Genomic DNA, 24989 nt, shown 5'->3' on the forward strand with positions numbered 1-24989 from the left:
CATAGCTACACTGATGAAGTATAAGATACAGAAATAGCTATGTGTAGATGGTGGTCCAACTCGGAATCAAATTAAAACAAAACTGCCTTTCCTCCCTTCTTCTTAAGATCTTCATTTCGTTGGTCTCGAGATGTCTTCGTGTTTTGCTTGTATCTGGTCTTGTTTCGGCCGTGTAACTGGCTTGATATCTATTTTACCTTTTCTTCGACATTGTTGTGGGCTGATAGATTAATTCCCAGGTATTTGAAAATCATTAGGTGTAATCAATTATAGTCTATAATATTTAGTCAAAATAGTAGATTGAAAGTCAAATACGTGTAATTTTAAAATAAAATTGCATTCCAAATGAAATAACTATTTATTTTTTGTATAATATTCTCAGTACATAATATATTTATAATTTACAACCAAGAAGTGTATTATGTAAAGTATACTGGTTAATTAATAATTTTTTAGGAGCTCCTGAATTTCAACAATACTTTTTCCTGTGGTATTTGGAAAGAAAAAGTAAATAAGAAAAGCACCGACTAAGGCAAAATATCCGAAAATCCACATACACCAGTGCATACCAAGAGCTTCAGCAGCTAGTGGATAGCCCGAAAGGTAGCAAGTTAGTATGATACTGGTGAAAGTTAATATAAATGCTGATGCCGCAGATCTTGCCTCGAGAGGAAATAGTTCCCCAAATACAGTCATTGAAATTGGACCTAGGCCTATGGAATAAAAAATAAAGTACATCATTACACAAGCAAGAGGTACCCATCGATAATGAAGTACGAAATCCGAACCAATGTATTTTAAATAGAAAAACAAACCAAGTAATGAAATTGACACTGAGGCTCCTATAGATGATATAAGTAATAGTGGCTTTTTGCCTACTCTTTCTACTATTAATGAACTACAACTAAAGATGGTTAGTTTTAAAAACCCAACCATAATTGCTAATGTATATCCAGAAAAATCCGATCCAGACTCATTTAAAATAGGTGCCATTAAGGTCATAAAAACTGGCACACCACATAGATATTGTACCATAATTGGTAACATTCCTAACATTGTACCAATTCGACCCTGCTTACTGTAAAACAGACTAAGTATATTTATTCCTTTTGATCTTGTTGCTATTGATAAATCGTCACTTATCATTTTAAAATCTGCTTCTATTTCTATATAATCTTTATTACTACGTAATTTTTTTATTATATTTATACATTCCACATTTCTTTCTTTGGACAAGACGTAAACAGGACTCTCTGGAACAAACGGAAAACATAGTAAAAAGGGAATTAAAGAAGCTGACGACATGAAAGTAAATAGAGCAAACGAAAATATAGGTCCAATGCAATAGGAGTAAAGTTGTCCAAGAGGTATGCAAAGGCTCATAAAACAACCAAATTTAGCTCTGTTATGATTTTCGCATACTTCTGTTAAATATATAGGAACTATACCAAGAACAGCAGAAAAAAAGAAGTTCAATAAAGTAATGAAACAAACCAGTACATCCATACGAGTCGAAAATGCAGCTCCACCAAAACTAACAATCATCAACCATCCAGCAAGATATAAACTTCTTTTTCTTCCTATAATGTCGCCCAACTTTGGAAAAACTAGGGAACCAATAATACCCATGACTCCCGGGATAGCCAGTAACGTAGATATTTCGACTGTGGATATTGGTCTTCCTAGCGGATTTATACTGGTGTCATTTGAAGTTAATTTTAAAACGGCCGATGATGACCATGCAATTGCACTGCCTCCAGCAATCCATGTTAAAATTGCTAAAAATAAACAAATATTAAATTATTTATTTAAAACTTTAAAAATCTTAGTCATATTTTAGTTCTTATCTTGCCGATATAAGCAATCCCCCACTTATTGACCAACGGCTTTGGCGGGTGAGTTGGAAAGTGGTAGGGCACTTTTCTCCAGGGGTTCAGAAATCTGCCTCGAAGGTAAATGAATCAAAATCTTGGTCAACGGCATAAAAATGTAGAAGGCACGGGGAGACCACTACATTAAAGATATATATGGATATTCCCAGTAGAATCAGCATGATGTTTAAAACCTAGAACGGAGTTACTGATCATGGCTATCAGAAGCCAATATCTAACAGGACAAGAAAATGCAAGACCTCTTAGGTCATTAGTCAACGAATCAATTTCTTATCAGAAAAATGTTGGCGAGGGAATGAGACTATTTATCACCTACAATTGGATCCTGGAAGGCCCAGGGCATGTTTCAGCTAGAGTATTCAATATTCAACCATTAGGTTGACTATTGATATCGGTACTGGATATGAGTTACGCCAGGTTGTCAAACTCAGGTAGTTTCTCAGCAGATGTAGTCAAAATATCTTATTCCGGTATTTATTTATTTATTTATCTATTTATTTATTGACGGGCCTTGCCCACTTTTAGTACAATTTACAGTTTAAAAACCTCAATAGAATTAGTCAAGTAATAAAATCTTAACAAAAACAGTCTACATACAATCTAAAAAGTGCTTAGAAAAATTAAGTTAAAATAATAAAACAATAGGTAGAAAATCATTAGATACACGTTATTACAATATTGCTACACCATCACATTGAAAAATTTATATCACAATTTCCTTTAACCGGCTCATAAATTTACTAAAGCTTTCATTAAAGAAATCCGAACTATCAGCATAACAGTTAGCCATTCGTGACAGTCTAGGTATATAAGAATTAAGGCCAACGTTGGTTCTCCTAAATGGCTGATGAAATACGTTAACTGATCTGGTGTCTCTAATTGGAACTGCTAACAACATTGTGGAAATCAGTGGAGGACAGTCAATCATGCTATTAATAAGTTTAAAAAATATTTTGAGATCTGCCTGATCCCTCCTCATTTTCAAAGTAGGCAGGGAAGATGTATCTTGTAATAATGCAAAATCATATGAAAACTCATTTACACGAGGTATATTGGATTTATATGCTAGGTACCTAAGGAACTTTCTCTGCACCTGCTCAATTCTGTGAATGTGTGAAGTATAATGGGGGCTCCGAACTGAAGAACAATATTCCAATAAAGGCCTGACAAGACAACAGTACAGCAACCTAACAGCATTAATACTCCTAAAGACATGTGTGCTTCGCTTAATGAATCCAAGTACACTAAGTGCTCTAGAAACTATGATGTCAATTTGATTGACAAAAGAGAGTGTGGAGTCCATTGTGACTCCAAGGTCCCTAATAGATGAGACTTGGGACAATGGTGTCCCTTTAATACTGTATTCAAAATTGATGTTATTAAGTTTTTTAGTAAAAGTTATGGAGTTGCACTTAGTGATGTTTAGATCTATGGCGGTGATCTCACACCACTCAGCAAGTCTGGACAGATCTGATAGAAGTTTAAGACAGTCCTCTGGGGAGGAAATTTTAAGGTAGCATTTCAGGTCATCTGCAAAACACAAGAATTCAGCAAATCTAAAACAGTCCGAAATATCATTGACAAATAATAAAAATAATAAGGGTCCTAGGTGCGACCCTTGCGGTACTCCAGAGGGGTTGGGAATATTTTTAGATATGTAATTATTTACCTCTACAGTTTGACATCTATCAGTTAGATAACTGGCTAGCCATTCCAATAATGTTCCCTGAATACCAGCAGTTTCTAGTTTGTTGAGCAAGATTTTGTGATTTACCCTGTCGAATGCCTTGGAAAAGTCTGTGTAAATCGCATGAATCTCCCCGCCCCCATCCAAGTCCGACAGATAGTTAGCAAAAGTAATTAAATTTAATTCTGCACATTATTTGCGAAGGAACCCAAATTGCTCTTCTATTACTGTCAAACTTAATTTTGATCTTAAATATGCCGCTACAATTTTCTCGAATAATTTTGGAATGGAATTAAGACTGCATACTGGTCTATAGCTGGATATATCAGCTCTGTTGCCAGACTTATAGATAGGCGTAAGATAACTCGATTTCCAGAAATCTGCAAAGATACCTGAAGCAAGAGATTTATTGAATATCACATGAAGTGTACGTGAAAGAACAAAACTATAAGATTTCAGAACTGAAGGAGGGATGCCATCTAGACCTGTTCCCTTCGTTATATCAATATTAGCCATCTCCTCATAAATGGTTGATATAGGAATATTATAATCAGAGATACAAATATAATTAAGTGAGGGATTACTTTGCGTATTGATATTTTTGTCAGTGTAAACTGACTGAACATATTCTGTAAAAAGATCAGGCAGATCAGGTAACTGACATTCTTTATCATTAAAGAACAACAAAGGTGGTAATTTATTTCCACTTATTAGCTTGAGGACAATCACTCCAGACTTACAAAGAATAATAAAATTATCATCATCATCATCTCTAGCTTGACAACTCTTTTCAGGTTTTGAGTTGTTCCAGAATTTTTCTCAATTTACCAAAAGAATCTTTAATCAAACCCATTCTACCTTTAATTTTATATCACAGTAAGTTATCACAAGAATTGAAGATAGTATAAATAACCTTGTCTAATACCCTTCAAAATCTGTACTTAACTGTTTCATAGATAATAATTTATAGGGCTTTTCATCGATTGTCATTTCTTTCGAGCTTCCGTCATATATTGTATAATCTATGTATAATTTAATATACACGGATTATACGACCTATGTGACAGAAGCTCGAAACTAATCACTGTGAATGAAAAGCCCTATTGATTCTAAGCTTGGCCATATTATTGCAATCAGATGTTTTAATAATTTGAATGTCTTATCAGTAGTTTTCTCCTGTAGAATAGGCATAAACAGACTATGGCGTATATTATTGAAAACCTTTTGATAGTCGGTGTAATAAATAATAAATCCTTTGTTTCATCGTAGCAATTCTGTATCAGAAGTTGGATGCAAAATATTGATTCTCTGCTAGTGCCTAATCTAGCTTTAAAACCAAACTTTCATGATTAACTAATCTACTAATACGGGTTCCTTGTTCTTTTTTATTCTATTGATTTCTTTGTTATAGTTTTGGTCCACCAGTTGGTAGTTGCACCATATAGTGAAATGCTATTTCACTATATGGTGAATTCTCTCGAACTTCTTGAAACTTATCTTTTGAAAAGTTACATTCAATTTTCAACATTTCACTCTGTTAATTTACTATGACTCCGACTCTGTCCCTGCTTGCTGTTTTTCTATAAACTATATTACTATTATTAATATAATTTTCTGGTTTTTATGGATTTACTTTGTTCTCCTCTTGCTCTGATTTTTTTTCTATTTTCTCTTTACTTGCTATGTATTCTCTTTTTCTCTCCGCCTGACTAACCCATATTATTATCCACTAGCGCGTCGGTAGTTATTCATTCTTTATGCTATAGGTATCGAGATTCTTTAACAAACCATTATTTTTCAGTTATTTTTTACCTTTTTCTGTAAGCCCAGTATTTCTTTTGGGTTTCTTGTATGTATATTCCGTTTACACGTTTCCTATAGGTTAATCCTTTGTGTTTTTGATAGTTTTATAGTAATCTTTCTTTATATGATTTGTTCTTGTTGTCATCTTTTAAGTTTCTTATATCGTTTTTTCCATTCTTGGATCTCTCTTTTTTTGGATATTTAAGAATTTAGCTCTTACTTTGCTTTCTATCAGGTAGGGGTTCGAGTTGATATTATGGCCTCTTGGTCTAAGAGCTATAAATTTAGCAACGTTTTCAAGAAATTATTTTAAGACAGCTGATTCTTTAATATACCGTTCCCTATGCTTCCCCGAACTTCCCTATCATAAAAATATAAACGTTTTTTTTTATATTATACAGGGTATTTACAAAGTTATAACCAATGTTCTATGAAAATCGTAATAAGTTCAGCTCCCCGTATAAAAAAAATAAACACCACAGCAATGGTTTATTATTGGTGCCATATTTTTTGTTGATTGTAAAAATTTATTAAAATGGTTGATATTTATATCGAATACAGGGTGAGTCAAAACGCAAGTACATTATTTTCTCAGTAATTTTAAATAGAACACCCTAATTAATAACTTGCTCTGAAAAATGAAAATATCTCGAAAACTAACAAATTTAGACATAGGGAATATAACAGAAAAATTAAAGTATGGTAATGGTACTTTTCGATAGTGATATAAAATAAAGGGCGTTCCGTTTAAAATTTCTGAGAAAAGAATGTACTTGCGTTTTGACTCACCCTGTATTCGATATAAAGAAAATTAGCAATATCAACAATTCTTAAAAATTTTCACAATCAGCAAAAAATATGGTACCAATAAACCATTGCTGTTGTGCTTATTTTTATTTGTACAGGGAGCATAACTTGTTACAATTTTCATAGAAGTTAAGAGGATTTCGAATATAAAATAAAATATATGGTGTTCCATTTAAAAAAACATAAGTTTGGTATGCCATTACGAGTATGTTATCGAACACCCTGTAACTTTCTAACTAATTTTGTAATGTGAATCTCAAAGTTGGCTACTATTTTTGTTATTAATTTTATTGCTATCTATTACTATAGGGGATCCACTGAGCTTTATCAAACTAATCAATCACCCTGTATATTCAATTTAAAATTATTTTAAAACGAAAAGACGAAGACTTTTTAAACTTTTTAAACCACAGAAATGTCTGGCAATTATAATTCATATTTCTAATAATTTTTAAAAAGTAATGACAAAAAAATTTTTCGTCTTAAATTAATTTAAAATTCGATATATTTACCTGTACAAGTGTGCTGCGCAGTAATGAACGCAACCTGTATCAGTAGCCAGATGACCGGTACGATGTTCAAGAAAGCATAAGGAATAATATATTAAAGAACCAATTGTCTTAAAATACTTGTTTTTTCGACGTTGGTCCATCTCGCCTGCTATATATACATTTTTTTACTGTTGTTCTGAAGCTATTTTCTTGTGGCATTTTTTATAATCAATTATTTTAATGGGAAGTAAGCCACAATTTTACCAAAAAAAAAAATGATTTTATTAACGTTTCGAAGCCCAAATCGGGTTTCGTTGTCAAAATACAAAATACTTTCAGTAGTATTTTGTATTTTGACAACGAAACCCGATTTGGGCTTCGAAACGTTAATAAAATCATTTTTTTAGTAAAATTGTGGCTTATTTCCCATTAAAAGTAATTGATTACTTACATTTTTTTACGTCTAATTGATGTCTACATAGAATCAGTAACATGAATATTATATGTATAACATCATTACCGAGATGACTAAAATGCCTTGATATGTTGTTATAAATGTTGTAAATGCTGTTTTATGCTGTTATACTAACGCATGGATCATGGTTAACATTTCAAATGTTTGCGGGTAATTTACAAGCTGGGCACGTCTACGTTCAAAATTTTGAAAAAGTACTTTAAAAAGTCCAAACGTATTACCTACATACTAAAAAGTGTATCCTTACCGATTTACCGTGATCTATTTTATAAAGAAAAGTAAACTAGGAAAGCACAATATTTGTAAAACTTAATCAATACAAAGGTTATCAAAAATAACGTCCAAATTTATCGAACAATAATAAAAAACATAAAATAATAATCTTAAGTAGTACAGAAAGTGTTACGGTAATAAATCAATAACAGTTTACCAATAAACAAAGCAGGTCAGGGCTTAACAGCAAAATAAGTACAATCACTCGTGTACAATGAACTCGAAAACACAATCAATTTGGGATAACGACAGCAGAATAACTGAAATCAGAGAGTTTTGCCAACGTGTTATGTTGGGTTTGACAACAATGTTAATCGCCAACGTCAAGAGACTTGATAACGCGGGCAAATAAGAAGCGAAAATCTATCTTCTTCTTCTTTAAGTACCGTGCCCAAATTTTTAGGCGTGGGTAGCTTCCATAACAATTTGCCGATATCGTTCTCGATCTTGTGCGGCATGTAACAATAGATCTACTGATAAGCCAGTCCATTGACGAAGGTTTCGAAGTCATGAATATTTCTTCCGACCAATTCCTCTTTTTCCGTCGATCTTTCCATTGAGTATTAACTGCAGCATCCTGTATCTACCACCTCTCATTATATGCCTCAGATAGTCAAGTTTTCTCTTTTTTATCATCTTGGTTAAATCACCTTCGCCTTGACCTACTCTGTTTAAGACTTCTCTGTTTGAAATGCGTTGAACCCAATATATTCTGAGCATTCTACGATACGCCCACATCTCAAAGCCTTCTAATTTATTCATTATGTTAACCTTCATGATCCAGGTTTCTCATCCATATAGTAATACAGGATAGACATAACATTTTAGGAACTTGATTCTTAGTTGTAAGTTCAGCTGAGAGTTGCTCAAAATAGATCTAAGTTTCATAAACGCTCCTCTTACAATTTCTATACGAGTTTTAATTTCTTCATCCGGATTTAGTGTCTCGTTTATCCAACATCCTAGGTGTTTAAAATGGTTAACTTTTGTTGTTGGTTTATCACTGACAATTAGTTGCATAGGGCCGACGTCTTGTTTACTAACCACAAGTAACTTTGTCTTTGTTGCATTTATGTTAAGTCCGTTATTGCATCATTCTCTAGTGACTCGATCTATAAGGCATTGAAGATCTTCGATATTTTCAGCCATGATTGCGGTGTCGTCTGCATATCTGATGTTGCTAATAGCTTCTCCCCCGATTCGAACTCCACATTGTCCTTCCAAGGCTTCATAAAAAATTATTTTCTGAGTATACGTTAAACAAAGTTGGGGATAACACACAACTCTGTCTGACATCTATTTGAATGCAAATTTTGTCTGTTTCTTTTGCCGTCTACCAGAATAGAAGCTTCTTGATTCCAATATAGATGTTGTAAAATCTCAGATCTTTATCATCTATTCCAATCATTTCTGGATATTCAAACAACCTATTATGTTAAACTCTATCAAACGCCTTCTCAAAATCTATAAAACAGACGTAAATTGGTTTCTGTACTTCCCATGATCGTTGAAGTAATGTTAACATTGAGAACAAAGCTTCCCTTGTTCCCAATCCTTCTCTGAAACCGAATTGTTTGTTTCCCATTGTCTCTTCACATTTCTGCTTGATTCTATTAAGAATTATCTTAAGAAGTAGCTTGAGAGAGTGGCTCACGAGACTAATTAGTCTAAAGTCTTTACATGATGATGTATTAGGTTTTTTTGGGAGTGGAATAAATGTAGACTCTAACCATGTAGATTTTAAAAAATCTATAGAAAAATTCAAAATGGCCTAGAGAGACATTGAGCGGTCTATATTGGGATTTACGATAGGGGATATTCATAGATATCAAGTCATCATAAGAGCCAGAATAGGAATTATAGGTGCTGTAAAAAAAAGGAAACACATATTGTGACTTAGAACTGAGATGGACACTTGGCGAGAGTTAATGACGCTAAGTAAACCAAATGCATAATATAGTAACTAAATTCCTAGTTCAAGGTAAAGGATTAAGGTAGAGGCAGCAGATTTAATATTCGTAAAATTATAGAAAAATCCAGGGAGTTTAATATAGAAACATGTTTGTGCTTTATTGACTGTTCAAAGGCCTTAGATAATGTAAAATGAGAAAAAAATGTGCTCATATATTTAGAGATATGAGTACTCAAGAACATCTAATCTATATATTTATTACAAGAACCGTGTATAAAAAATACAGCTAGTGTAAGAGTTAATAACCTGTTTTCAAAAAACTTCAAATTAAAAGCTGGAGTTCGGCAAGGATGTATAATACCCCCCATCTGTTCATATATAGTGAACAGATTATGCGTTACTTTTTTTGAGGAAAGCACGGCAACTATAAGAGAAAGAAAAATTAAAAACCTATTATATGCTAATTACACGGTTATACTGGCGTCTTCACCAGAGAAACTGGAACAAATTATGAATAATCTGGACATGGTGAGTGCGGAATATGATTTGACAATAATTGTACAAAAAACCAAAGTAATGATCATCGCCAGCAACAGAAACAACCAAGCGGCGACAAGAAACATGACAGGTTACCAACTGGTTTGAGAATTTAATTACTTGGGCATTGTCATCACTAATGGAGAATAGTGCGAAAACGAGAGCCGTCAACGTATCACAATGGCCAGATTGGCAATAGTGAAACTCACAAAAATATGAAAGAATACTGCCATTACAAAACACAAAATACGCCTGTTCGAGCATTAATATTTGCTATCACCACCTATCAGAAACATTCATCATCATCATTTGGCTCTACAACTCTATGTGAGTCTTGGTCGCGTTTCTTATTTGCCTCCATTGTTGTCGGTCATGAGCAGCTATTTCCCATTGATATACTCCCATTTTGCGTAGATCACTGGCTACTGCGTCCTTCCCTCTTTTTCTTGGGCGACCAACTGACCTTTTGACGGTCTTTCGAAGCGTATAATGACAATTGAAATGTACGTCTACTGTAGAATGTTGCGCGTGCTATTATATATGAACCACACATCACACAAATAATTCAATACCAGAAAAACTTAAAATAAAAACTAGACTCATCATAACTATAAAATAAAATGTACCTACTGAGATATTTTGAACGTATAACTAGAAGAGAAGGCATGGAACGGATGATATTTTTTGAGGGCATCGTAGCGGGAAAAAGATCCAGAGGAAGATCTCAAACACGATGGTCGGACTGAATAAAGGAGATAACTGGTTCAACACAAACAGGAGAGATAGATGATTGGACACAAATAATTAAACTAATTACATGACTACTAACAACTAGATCCAGATAAAGAGATAAAATGTAGAATAGAGATGGCCCGCACGACATTTTTAAAAATGAGGTGATCCTTCTGTAATGATAACTTGCAACTTCAGCTTCGAAAGCGCATGTTCCATTTGGTCAGTCCTCTTATACGGTGTCGAAGCATGGATATTAAAAATATCCACCATTAATCGTTTGGAGGCCTTTGAAATGTGGCTGCATAGACGTACACTGAAAATACCATGGACGGCTATGCTGACAAATGTGGCAGTCCTTAACAGAGCAAATGCTGCCCGCGAGCTGCTTGATAATAGAGAGATTTTAGACCCTCTACTTTTTGACGTACGTTAAACGTAAAACTTTATACTTGTCATGCGCACTGAGTGATAAATAAGGGATAACGTGTTTGCTTAAAATAGTTTTTAAAACCCTTCAGAAAATACGCACACAGGTTAATGTTAATTGACATTTGGCAAACGTAACCTACAAAACGGCAGTTGTGTGCTATAACTTATTTTATTGAATTATTGAATTATTGTCATAATGGAAGAAAATGTATTAAGACGTTCACCAAAGACAATTTACTACTTTAGGAACACAAAACATCCATCCTAAGTTTAACAAAACAATTCAATCAAGTGTCAGATTTCTTAAGAACTGGTGTAAGGGTTGCCAAGCAGATTATTTTCAATTATATAATATGTTTATTACCTGATAGTTTTTAAGAAAAACAAATTTTGATTGCAATTTTATACATCGTTACTATATTTTTTATTCTAGTTGTCTTTGGTTCAGCTCATATGACCTTTTTTTTTCGTTTTTTATGATTTTATGATTTAGATACAAATACGTAATCCCTTAATAACGTGAACCTTATTTCTACCGCAATAAGTGGATACCTTATCCGCTAATAAAGTAATACGTTATTTTTCAGTTAATGCGCATGAGCAGAATAGCGTATAACGTTTAACGTTGCTGAAATAAGGGGCTTAAAAACTCTCTAACATCAAATATAGAAAGATGACCTATTTTGGACACGTAGTAAGGGGAGACTGGTATAATATTCTTCAACTTATTATAATGGGTAAAATCGAAGGACGCAGAGGATTTTTGGTAGAAAGCAGGCCTCTTGGTTGAAGAATATCCGGGAGTGGACAGGAATAAAGAAAGCAGAACAACTATTTAGAATAGCTCGAGACAGGGACAGTTTCGCCATGTTAATCGCCAACGTCAAGGGGATTTGATATGGCACGTTAAGAAGAATTACATGACGCCACTACATCTTTACGAAGGAGAAAAGATTCTTTAAGTACCTGAGGATTTCTTATGATAAATTTAGTTTTCTATTTTAGAGAATTGACGAATATTTCTGTGCTATTTTTTAATTCTTTTGAAATATTTTTAGGCGTAAATTCAAATAAGTCTATTATGTATATTAAATACGCCGTTGAGAAATATAAAACATAATAGAATTTATATCCATGTAAAAATAGTATATTATTCAACGAGCATGTAATGATGGCTATTACTCACTCTGATGTATTACGACACTCGCCTACATTACATGCGAGTAGAGTACTATACTTTTTCTACGACTTTTGTTATTTTAATTAGTAAAAAAATGTAATTATTAACAACTGGAAATTAAAATTATCATTTACAAAAATAATATTTTTTTTACCAGTAGTACACGGCTGAATAATTGGTTGCTTATTATTAGCGAATGCTGTCTTTTGTATTGCAAAAAATAGTCAATTCAATTTGTATTTGTTTCCGAAAAATTATTAGCAAAAACACCTACTGTCAATTTACCTAATAAATAGGAAACGGCTATTAACGGTGGGCGTATTGATACAGTTAGTAATGCTGTACATTATTATATTCAACTATGTATATTATAATAATAAAACTGTATGCAATATGCTATAATACACTCACCGGTACAAAATTCCGCCACCCAAAATTTTTGATTAAGTTTGACAATCTATAACTTTATTATTTGTACCCCGATTTTCAACATTCTTGCATAAGTTTGTAGGTACATGTGTTAAAGCTATGTATTTTCTCCTAACTTTAAAATACTCTGTGGAAAAATTGAAGTGCTGATTTTGTTTCATACTCCTTTTGTGTTATTCTGGAGGTATCACTAATGTTTTGTTTTTTGAATTATTCGAATATCTCTTTTATTGTAAGAGCTGTAAATAAAAACTTGCATTGAAGGTTTATTTAATTAAAATTATCATGCGCACTAAGCAACAAAACAAAATAAAATGAACAAGAAAACAAAACAATTAAATAGCGGGTATGTCCACCTCTTGCAGCAACGACAGCTCACAATCTGTTTGGCATCGAATAAAGGTGTGTTATCCTGGCCTGGAGAATAGCCCGATATTCCTCTACCAGGACCATATATGTACCAATATTTTCTGGAGGCCTAGGATGACGGCGAATAGCTTTTTTGAAGTTATACTTCTTTAACGGCGATATGAGGGTGAATTTTTATATGTTAAAACCTATGATCCCGGCGCATGCGCATTATAACTTTGTTCTGATTGGATGTTCAAATGGCATGTCAAAAATGCTGTAGTTAGATTATTTATGGTTGTTGCGTTTTAAAATTTGTGTGAAAAGTAACAACAAACAAAAGTTAGGTAACAGTTATACTGCCTTTTTAAATAGTTTTCATATACCTATATTTTTGGACTTTTGGACTATCTTGGACAAGGAAAACTCATTCTAATTTGGTAAGTAGTTTTTATTATAATCATATTGTAATTATACATTTGGATTAGGTTGAAATACAGTAGAGCGTCGATTATCCGAACTAATTGGGGGACATAGGTGTTCGGAAAACTGATTTGTTCGGATAATCGAACTACAATATATTGATACATATTTATAGTCATACATATTTATCCACAAGTGAATAAAAGCCATATTTATATACCTACATATTTATTTATATCTTGATAATGACAACTAGCAACTAAACAAAAAAGTGCAGTCTTTGCAACAACATAATTAATTTTGGATACAATATTGAAGAAAATTGAAGACATTTTAAGCGTCAATTACTAAGGCTTGCTCGGATAATCGACGCTCTACTGTCATTTATTTTCTCAAGAATGGGGATTTTAGAGAGAAATCCCAAATTAGGTCCGATTTTTATTTTTAAATTATGATTTTTTGGCGTAGATTTATTAATCTAGTAGGTATGTAATGCTTTGATTTACATACTTAATTTGATTACCAACAAAAGTTCTACCAATCTTCATCTAATATATTGTTTTCTTATTGTTTTGTTATATTTTAATATTTTCTTCCACAAAATTTAAACTACATAATTTAATTATATTCAAAACAACTATCAAACAGTAAAACATTCAGTTACCCTATTTTTCAACATGACAAATAAAGTGGAATTGGACGAGTGAGTATAGGCTTCGATTACGAATCAAAGCGTGCCGAAATTCACGGGTTCGATTCCCGATGTAAGATTTTATTTTTTTATTTTTTTATGCATTTTATGATTGTAAGTATATTTGTTGTATAATTTTTTTTTTTCAGAAAATGCGTATTTAAAATTTTTGCCAACAATTATTATCGTTCAGAAATCATTTTTTCTTTGTGGCATTTTTCAATGTGCTTGTGTGCGTTTTATTCTTTTATTTTTTAAATTTTTGGTCTTAAAAATCACATAATATGTAGTAGAAGTATAACTTCTTACGTGCGTACAAAGTACACACACATTCTTTTTTTAATTTATCCCATAAATGCTCATTAGGATTGAGATCTGGGCTGAATGCGGGCCATTCTAATCTTAGCAATCCAACCTCTATTTCATGAGTCAATCAGTGTTTTTATTTACAAACAACACTGGTACAGCGCTTACAAGAAAAGAGATATTTAGATAATTTCAAAAACAAAATTTTAGTGATGCCTCCGGGATAATATGACAGGACAATGAAACAAAATCAGCTCTTCCATTTTCCACAGGATTTTTTAAAGTTAGAAAAAAGTACAACGCTTCCATTCAACCCTGTATAATGCCATGCAAGCAAAATGTTTTTGTTACCGGAATAATAACAAACGATGCCAATACATGTACCTACAAAATGGTGCAAGAACCTTTAAAATCAGAGCACAAATAATAAAGTTATAAATTGTAAAACTTAATAAAACATTTTGGGTGACGGAATTTTGTGCCAATAAGTGTATATTTAACACAATATAACTTTATAAAATAAACACAAAACCGAATATACCTAAGTTGTAAATAAATTCCAATAATCATAACAAATACGCTAATGTCACTGTCATTGAAAATGATAAACGTCAAAATTCATAATAAATAAGGTATAAAAGTAAAAAAATATACTGACCCATTGTTACAGATAAAAATACTTTTGTATAAAATAAACAAGTTTAGGTAATTATATTTATTAAAAGTGGCATTCACCACTTGAACCTCACTTCAGCCCGTGAATAATGACCCGCGTGTAACTTCAGCCCGTGAGTAATGAACGATCACTCACTGGTAAAGTAATGGGTGTCATTATCTATTCAAAGATCGTGAGTAATGATCATATTATTAAACGGTCGTAGAAAAATTAATTTTTACTCTACAGGGTGAGGCAGTTAAACGACCTATTAGAAATATCTCAAGAACCAAGGGCAACAGAATCATGAAAATTGGAATAAAGGGGTTGTGAAGAGTGATCTATTTAATGAAAATATTTTCATCTATTTGTTACTTCCGGTTATAACGGAAGTTGCTTATAACTTCGTTTTTTTATGGGACATATATGGGTATATTTATACATTTTTGGATTCTCCTCAATGTCTTCTTTCTTAAAATATGAGGTTTTGTAATGTTATATGTTTTGTAATGTTATCCAGGGTAGTTTAAAAGATAATTACCTACGTTTTTTTTCTTAATTTAGTAGCAAAATTCACACCCTGTAGAATTGTAGTAGTTTGACATCAAAAACTCTATTTACATTCAAATCGATTCTACTATAGTCTACTATTGTTAAGAACTGTTAGTATAGCTTTTTTTTTAAATTTTAGTATACAGGGTTGGCCGAAACTAGAAATGAATATTTTCTGAGTTTTCTTAAATAGAACACCCTGTATTTTAGTACTGTAATGAAATGATATTTTATGGTACTTTTTTTTTCTTAAGCTTTCCCTATATCTAACTGCTTTATTTTGTGAGTTATTGGTAATTCATGCCAAACATTAATCGCAACAAAAAATACGTGAAATTTTATTAGGTTGTCCGTGAAAATATTCAATCACAAATAATTTTTCGGAAATTAATACATATTCATTTTGACTGATCTTTAAAATTACAATAATGGTTGAGCTATCAAAATACCTACGTATTTAAGATTGTTGGTGTGATTAACAATTAAGCACAAATTAAAGCAGTTAGGTATAGGGAATGCTTAAGAAATAAAAAAGTACCATAAACTATCATTCTATTACAATACTAAAATATAGTGTGTTTCATTTAAGAAAACTCAGAAAACACTCATTCCGAGTTACGACCAACTCTGTATACTAAAATTCAACATTTAGCTATACTAATAAGTTTTAACAATAGTAGACTATATTAAAAATCATTTGAACATAAATAGAGCTTTTGATATCAAACTACGAAACTACTACAATTCTACAGGGTGTGAATATTGCTACGAAATTAAAAAAAAAACGTATTTATCTTTTAAAATACCCTGTATAATATTACAAAACCTCATATTTTAAGAAAGAAGACATCGAGGAGAACTTAAAAATGTAAAAATATATAGGGTGTCCTATTTAAAAAACGAAGTTATAAGCAATTTCCGGTATAACCGGAAGTAGCAAATAGATGAAAATATTTTCATTAAAGAGACCACTTTTCAAAACCCCTTCAATCCAATTTTCAGGATTCTGTTGCTTTTAGTTCTTGAGATATTTTTAATAGGCCCTTTATCTGCCTCACCCTGTATAACACAATAAAACTCGGGACACTGTGTTAATAGTAACATTCCAGGGAGTTCTCGGTGATTTCTATAGGTCAGGATAGGGCGAGAGACAGATTTGGTAGATAGCAATAAATGAACTTTTTTTAAGTGGGTAGGCGCAAAATCTTTGTCCAATGTAGCCAAATTTAAACGTAGACTGAAAGATTACATTATTACCGTGGACCCAAAGTCCCTTAGAATAAACAACAGTTTCTTTTGAATAAAATAAAACTAACTCACACTAAAACTCCTTTCACCTCCGTAACTTTTTAAAATAAACATTGTGGAAGTTTTCAGTCACTTTTAAGCCTCAGTAATAACGTAGTCTTTCATTCTGCATTTAAAATTTTCAAAAATATTCATTAGTTTCCTCAGGATTTGAAAAAAATGAATGCATTTAAATAGCATTAGAGAAAGATTTTGCGCCAATCCCATTAATGACAGAAATACATAAGTAAACTATTACAATACACTCACCTGTTATAATTGTAAAATATAAAAACGCAGTTTCGGGCTTCTTGGGATTATTAGAATTGAACTCTGGTGTAGTTTCCGGTTCTTCACAAATATATTTAACTTCATACAATTCTTTATTATTTTTCTCCATCTTAAGCAACGGACTGTTTATAACTATTCACAAATATATAAATTATATAAAATATACAAATTATATTTACAAATAAATATAATTTAATACTATCTTTCTTCACCCTAGTAAACAAATACTGTAAAATGTCATTAAACTAAACAAAAGATTATAAATAGTGGACAATGCGATGACAGTGTAGACGCCGTTACAAAAATATTTTTAACAATTTTTTTGCTCATTAGTAATTTAATAATAAATATATCGGAGAAGAGATAAGAGCGTTATAATAATGGTGCAAAAGTCATTTCCCACATTGATTATGGCTACTATTGTAAAGAATAATCTGCCTATGAATGTTTTTTAAATAGGTCATATGTCATATATAAATGAAATTAAACTTTTATTCCGTCCAGCTATTTAAAATTAATATATTTCATTACTTTTACTAATTAATGCCAGGGGGGCATCTTACCTTGGCAAAAGCTGTAATTAATTATTGTAATTTTGCGAGACAAGTATTAATTACTCTTAATCCACCTTTATATTTTTGCAAGTCAGTTTTATTAAGTTTTCCAAGTATTTTTATCTATATATCTATTGCCTTTCAGTTGTCCAAAGTTGAAAGTAGCCCCCCCCCTTATTTTTCCACTCTTCCCGGTTCAGTGCTAATGCTGTCCACAATTTGGTCCCTGCGTATCTTTTTAGGTCATCCGACCATCTCATTTGTGGTCTGTCCCTTCTTTTTTTCTAATCCCAAGGCCTCCAGTGAGTTATCGCTTCATTCCATCTTCTGTCTCTTTGTTTGCTGTTGTCTCCTGCAAATTTTCATTTGAGAATAGCTGCATGTTTGTTTTTGGTTTTTTTCTGATCCATGTATTTTTCTTTCTATCACTTAGCTTGATACCCAGCATCTGCCTTTCCATTTAGTCCAGGGTAATAAGGTTTTTTCCATGACAGTTGAACAGCCAGGGTACTGAAGCGTTTTTTCGACAGGTAATACCTATAAGAGCAAATTGTAACTATTTCCTGCGTAGGATCGGGCGGCCATTTTTATTTATAAACAATTAAGTGTCAAAAATGGTATTTTTAAATTTTTTTTCAAATCAATGAAAAACAAGGAAACTTATGGTTTTTTTAGTACAAACATCTTCGAGATTATCGAAAAAGCTTTAAAATGACGTATTACAAAGTTTGGTATACTCATTTATTGTTAATATAATTGCGAAAAAAGGTCGGAATTGCAAAAAAATTGTTTTCGCAATAACTGTTGTAAAAATCAGTGTACACGTGTACAGCTTTGAAATTTTTGTCAAATAAGGGTTTTTTGGTGCTTAATATTCAATTGTTTAAATTTTATTCGAATTGTTTGAACATAAGTCAGAAGAAAATGACGTTAGAACCATTCCACAGGTGTCAAATGAAAGAGCATGAGTAATGTATCAAAAAAAAAAGTTTATAAGGAAAAATTGACGATACTTTTGCATAATTATTTATTACTAATAAATGCATTTTTTATTCACTTTTTTAAACCATGTTAAAAATGTAGCTCATGCTCTTTCTTCTTCTTCTTGTAGTTTCATGGCCTCCACCTCTTAGGTACTTGGCCAGTCCTCGTATTTAGACTAACTGGAAGGGAATCCTCTTTTCAAAGGGTCTGGATTTTTCCATATTCCCTTCTTTAAATTCATTGTGATATGATTTTCAAATAACTATTTATATTTTAATTTGAAATATTCTTAAAAATTGATTGATCTTTCTTAAGGTTTGGACATTAATATTATGTAGGAGATTTTGTATTGAAATGGGGGTTGGACTTCCTATCTTAACAAGTTCCTGATACAGGTCAAATTGATTTGTTTTGTTAATTGGGCATTCAAGTAACATATGAGTTATACTTCCTATTTGTCCACATTCACAAAAAGGAGTATCACTACAATTAATTTTAAACAAATGGTCTGGTGTGTGACAATGGCCCGTTCGCATTCTAATAATTGATGTCAAGTGCCTTCGATCCACAAATGTGAATTTGTGGAACCAAGGGTTTATAGAAAAATCACTCATGCTCTTTCATTTGACATCTGTGAAATGATTCTAAGGTAATTTTTTCTGACATGTTATTGCAAAAAAAATTTGCTCACTCTCTGGGATAAACAATTTGAATAAAATTTAAACAATTGAATGAATCGCTTTGAAATTTTTATCACATATTAAGCACCAAAGAATCCTTTTCTGACAAAAATTTCAAAGCTGTACACTAATTTTTACAACAGTTATTGAGAAAATATTTTTTTTTGCAATTCCCACATTGTAATACGTAATTTTAAAGCTTTTTCCATAATCTCGAAGATATTTGTACTAAAAAATCATAAGTTTCACTGTTTTCCGTTGATTTGAAAAAAGGGGGAAATGCCATTTTTTGACAGTTAATTGTTTAAAAGTAAAAATGGCCGCCAGATCCTACGCAGGAAATAGATATAATTTGTTCCTATAGGCATTACCTGTCGAAAAAACGCTTCAGTACCCGGGCTGCTGAAGTGTCACCAACAGGGTATATTTTTGTCTTATTACCCTGGTGTAATTTCCCTTTCAGTCTTGCCCTATTTTTCCATATTTTCCTTTGTGAAAGTCCATGTCTGTGCTCCATATTATGTAAGTACTGGTAGAACAAATTGATTACATACTTTTGTGCAGAGGTACTGGACATATTTCTCGTTTTAAAAAACCAGAAATTGCCAAGTATTTGCATATTCTTAATTCAAGCTTTTCCTTGTAAACGGTCTTAGTAGTTAGACTGTCATAGGCCAATTTTAATTCAACATATATAAGGTATGAGCCAATATTATATTTCGCTTTCTTTTTCAAAAGTTGTCGCAGTCTTTATTTTTGATATTCTTTTCTGCTTGGAAACCAGTTTACATATTTTTCCTATTATATTTATCTGCGTAGAATCTTGCTATGGATTTACTCACAGATAAGGCCAGAGAGGGAGCTGCTTGGTCAAAACCAAAGATACCATCTTTTCTGATGATATCGTGGTAGTAGAGGAGAGCAAAGAAATGTTGGCTGGGAACTTGGAGGGTTCGAGAAAGGCTATTGAGGAGGGAGTATATTAGGTTAGCAAGTCGAAAACGGAATATGTGTGGTTTGAAAGGACGAGGAATGCTACTAAAAAGAGCTACTCTACACTGAACGAACCATTAGTGTCTGGGCATAGTATCATCGTCATCCTTGGCTCCATACAATCCATTATGGGCCTTGGGCTGTTCCAGAATCAGCTTCCCTTCCTTCCGATCCTTCACCTTGGTTTTCCAATTTCGTACTCATAATACTCCATACTCATAATACCCGTAATACTCATAAGTAGTCTTCCACTTGGTCGTTAAATCGTGTTCAGGGCCTGCCGCTTCTGCTCACTCTATCCGGTCTTTGGTTATAAATATGTTTGGACGGCTCCACCTTACTCATTCTCTCGTAATTGCCTAGCCACTGTAGCCTTTTTATTTTGATAGACCTACCAATACTAGGGTCACTGTAAAAGAGGTAAAGCTCAAAAATATAGCGTCCACGTTTCTGACGCGTAAGTGAGGACGGGCTTGATTAGAGTTATGTATTTCTTTGTTATTACAGTTATGTAGAATATTTTTGTTTCTTTGTATGACTGTGTTTAATGTTAAAAGCATATTAATGCCTGGTTGCACCAACAGATCTTAAGCTCCAGCTTAGCTAAGCTCTACTTATAGATAGGGCCTCCTTGAGTATCAATTATGTTGCACCATAATTTTAGATTCTTACCTTAGTATCTTCTTCTTTGAGTGCCTCTCCTATCGGAGATTGGATATCATTAGGGCGATTCTAATTTTATTTACTGCTGTTTTGAACAATTCGTTAGTGGTACAGCCAAACCACTCTCTCAAATTTCTCATCCAGGACATTCTTCTACGGCCTGGATTTCTTCGTCCTTGGATTTTTCCTTGCATTATGTTTTGTAGGAATGTGTACTTTTGTCCCCTCATCAGGTGGCCTAAGTATTCAAGTTTTCTCTTTTTTATATTCAGTAGAACTTCTGGCTTGTTATTTATTCTGCGTATTACTTCTTCATTTGTAATTTTATCCACCCAACTTATTCTTAGTATACGGCGGTAGCACCACATCTCAAAGCTTTCAAGATTTTTAATATTCCTCTGTTTAAGAGTCCATGACTCAACACCGTAGAGCAAAGTACTGAATACATAGCATTTTAACGTTCTAACCTTAGTATCAATTATATCTAATATTATATTATGGTATTCTTATTGTAATATATTATAATTATATTATATTAATTCTTATGATATTCTCGACTTAAGCTTAAGATCTGTTGGTGCAACCGGGCATTAATCCACAGTACGCTGTATTTATAGATATACAGGGTGTCCCGAAAAGAATCGTCATAAATTATACCACACATTCTGGGGTCAAAAATAGTTCGACCGAACCTAACTTACCTTAGTACAAATGTGCTCACAAAAAAAGTTACAGCCCTTTGAAGTTACAAAATGAAAATCGATTTTTTTCAATATATCGAAATCTTTTAGAGATTTTTTATTGAAATTGGACATGTATAATTCTTATGTCAGGAACATCTTAAAACAAAATTATAGTGAAATTTGTCCACCCCATAAGAAATTTATGGGGATTTTGTTCCCTTAAACCCCCCAAACTTTTGTGTACGTTCCAATTAATTCATTATTGTGGTACCATTAGTTAAACACAACGTTTCTAAAACTTTTTTTCCTCTTAGTATTTTTTCGATAAGTCAGTTTTTATTGAGATGCGGCTTCTTTTTCAATATATTTACGTAAAAATTTTATGGGGGTTTTGTTCCTTTAAACCCCCCTAATGTTTGTGTACGTTCCAATTAAACTATTAAAAAGGTACCATTAGTTAAACACAGTGTTTTTAAAACTTTTGTCTCTTAGTCTTTTGTTCATAAGTCACCTTTTATCGAGATGTAGCTTCTTTTTCAAAATATACCTAAAAATGTAAATTATAAATAAATTTTCAGATTATTAACAGGTCTCTATAACCGTACTTAACCATATACAAATATGTGGTGGATTCGACAAATATTCAAAATATCTCGATAAACACTGGCTTATCGAAAAAGTACTAAGAGGCAAAAAAGTTTTAAAATTAATGTGTTTAACTAATGGTGCCAAAATAATAATTTAATTGGAACGTACACAAAAGTTTGGGGGGTTTAAGGGAACAAAACCCCCATAAAACTTGTATGGGGTGCACAAATTTTACTTAATTTTTTTTTAAGATGTTGCTGCCGTAAAAATGCCACATGTCAATTTTCAATAAAAATTTTTTAGAGTTTTCGATATACGACAAAAAATCGATTTTCATTTTGTAACTTCAAAGGGCTGTAACTTTTTTTGTGTGCACTATTGTATATAGGTAAGTGAGGTTCAATCAACCTATTTTTGAACCCAGAATCTGTGGTATAATTTATGATCAATCTTTTTGGGACACCCTGTATACGTGTGTTAATTTTTTCAGTTTCTGTATCACTTTGGCTGATTAGCGAGCCTAGATAAATATGTAAACTCTCTCACTTCTTCTAATATGTTCCCACCGTTAGATCTTCGGATTTTGCTACTTAATTACTGGGGATAAGAGCAATGGTCCTTATTTTCACCAAATCTGCAGATGTATACATATTATAGGCTGTATAATATAGACTGTATAACCTGCAGATGTATATATATGAGGATAAAGAGACTTGGTGGTGGTAAAACAAAGTACAAGGAAAAATAAAAGAGAAGAGAAAATTATATAAAAAGTGGCAAGAAACCAGATCCGACACAGATCTTCAAAACTATATGGTGGCGAAAAAGGAAGCGAAAGTAGCAGTAGCAAAAGCCAAAGCAGAAGCGTATTCAAACCTATACGATCAACTTGATACCAGGGAAGGCGAAACGAAGATATATAAAATAGCCAAACAGAGAGCAAAGAAAACAAAAGATTTTAATCAGATTAGATGTATCCGAGATGAAAATAGTAAAATACTAGTTCCCGAAAGGGATGTCAAAAAGAGATGGAGAAATTACTGTGACAGCTTATTAAATAAAGAATTTGACAGACAGCCTGTAGAGTCAACGGAGACAGTAGCAGCAATGATCACCAAAATAACAAACGAGGAAGTGGCTCAAGCGCTTAATAAAGAAAGGAAAAAGCGGTAGGATAAGATAATATTCCTGGGGAAGTATGGAGAGCATTGGAAGAGACAGGAACAAGGTGGCTAGCAGGTCTATTTAATAGAATTATGGAAGTTGGACAAATGCCAGACTAATGGAGAAGCAGTATACTGGTACCTGTATAAAAAACAAGGGAGATATACAACAATGTACAAACTACAGGTCTATAAAACTGCCTAGCCACACCATGAAAATATGGAAAAGAGTAATTGATAGACGGATACGTGAAGAGACCGAAATATCCGAGAATCAATTTGGCTTTATGCAAGGCAGATCAACAACAGATGCAATTTTCATTATAAGGCAGTTGATGGAAAAGTACAGGAGTAAAGAAACAAACACTCATATGGTATTCATTGATCTTGAGAAAGCATACGATAGAGTTCCTCGAGAGGTCCTGTGGTGGGCACTCAATAAAAAAGGAGTCCCTGGTTAATATGTAAAGAGTGTGAGGGATATGTATGAGGGAGTAACGACTAGTGTTAGGACAGATGTGGGAGAGACTGATAAATTTCATGTGAAAGTAGGTTTACACCAAGGCACTGTGCTTAGTCCGTATTTATTCTCATTAATTTTGGACCAGATAATAGCGAAACTACAAGGTAACATTCCATGGTGATTAATGTATGCTGATGATGTCGTGTTAGTAGGAAATATTGAAAGAGACTTAGAACAAAACTGGAACATTGGAGGCAAGCTCTGGAGGAAAAAGGTTTAAAACTTAGTAGGACCAAAACAGAGTATTTGGAATGTTTATTTAAAGATGGAGTTACTACAAATAAAATGGTACCTTTGGATGGTGAACTGATTGTAAAAAGCAATAGTTTTAAGTACCAGGGATCGGTATTACAGAGTAATGGAGAAATACATGGAGATGCATGCAGTAGAATTAGGGCTGGATAGATGAAGTGGAAAGAAGCGAGTGGTGTGTTGTGTGACAGAAAAATTCCAATGAAGCTGATGGGAGAATTCTATAAAACAGCCATAAGACCGGCTATGATGTACGGAACTGAATGTTGGGCAGTGAAGAAGAAAGAGAAACAACGAATGCATGTGGCGGAAATGAGAATACTTAGATGGATGAGTGGAGTGACAAAGAAGGATAAAATTAGAAATGAGTATATTAGGGAAAGTCTAGGTTTGGCACCAATTGATGCCAAAATGAGAGAGCATAGGTTAAGATGGTTTGGTCATGTTCAACGTCGAGACGTTAGTCACCCAATACGAAGAATAGCTGAAGTGTAGATTCCTGGAAGGAGTAGGAGAGGAAGACCAAAGAAGACCTGGGGGAGACGATAAGGCAAGATATTTTGGTAAAGCGGATTGATATTGATATGACCCAAGATAGAATTTTGTTGAGAAATGCAATTAGGGAAGCCGACCCCGCATAGGGATAAGGCAAAGAGAATGATGATGTATATATATATTATAGGCATTGGTTTTAATAGGCGCA

At 32.9% G+C, this 24989-nt stretch overlaps 1 protein-coding gene across 3 annotated transcripts; it reads right to left on the reverse strand.

Moving 5' to 3' along the window:
* Positions 1–339: 339 nt before the first annotated feature.
* On the reverse strand, positions 340–17448 carry LOC126882818 (facilitated trehalose transporter Tret1-2 homolog). 3 transcript variants are annotated; one of them, XM_050647906.1, is made up of 2 exons: positions 17183–17448; positions 340–1778 (listed from the first exon to the last, which is right to left on the reverse strand). In XM_050647906.1, exons 1-2 carry the CDS (start codon positions 17310–17312, stop codon positions 442–444), a joined length of 1467 nt encoding a protein of 488 aa, XP_050503863.1. In that variant the 5' UTR covers positions 17313–17448; the 3' UTR covers positions 340–441. The 3 variants fall into 3 exon arrangements, with proteins under 3 accessions (XP_050503863.1, XP_050503864.1, XP_050503865.1); XM_050647907.1 differs by lacking the exon at positions 17183–17448 and adding an exon at positions 7586–7731; XM_050647908.1 differs by lacking the exon at positions 17183–17448 and adding an exon at positions 7403–7501.
* Positions 17449–24989: the final 7541 nt, after the last annotated feature.

Source organism: Diabrotica virgifera, chromosome 3, assembly GCF_917563875.1.
Source record: "Diabrotica virgifera virgifera chromosome 3, PGI_DIABVI_V3a".
Classification (NCBI taxonomy): Eukaryota; Metazoa; Arthropoda; class Insecta; order Coleoptera; family Chrysomelidae; genus Diabrotica; species Diabrotica virgifera.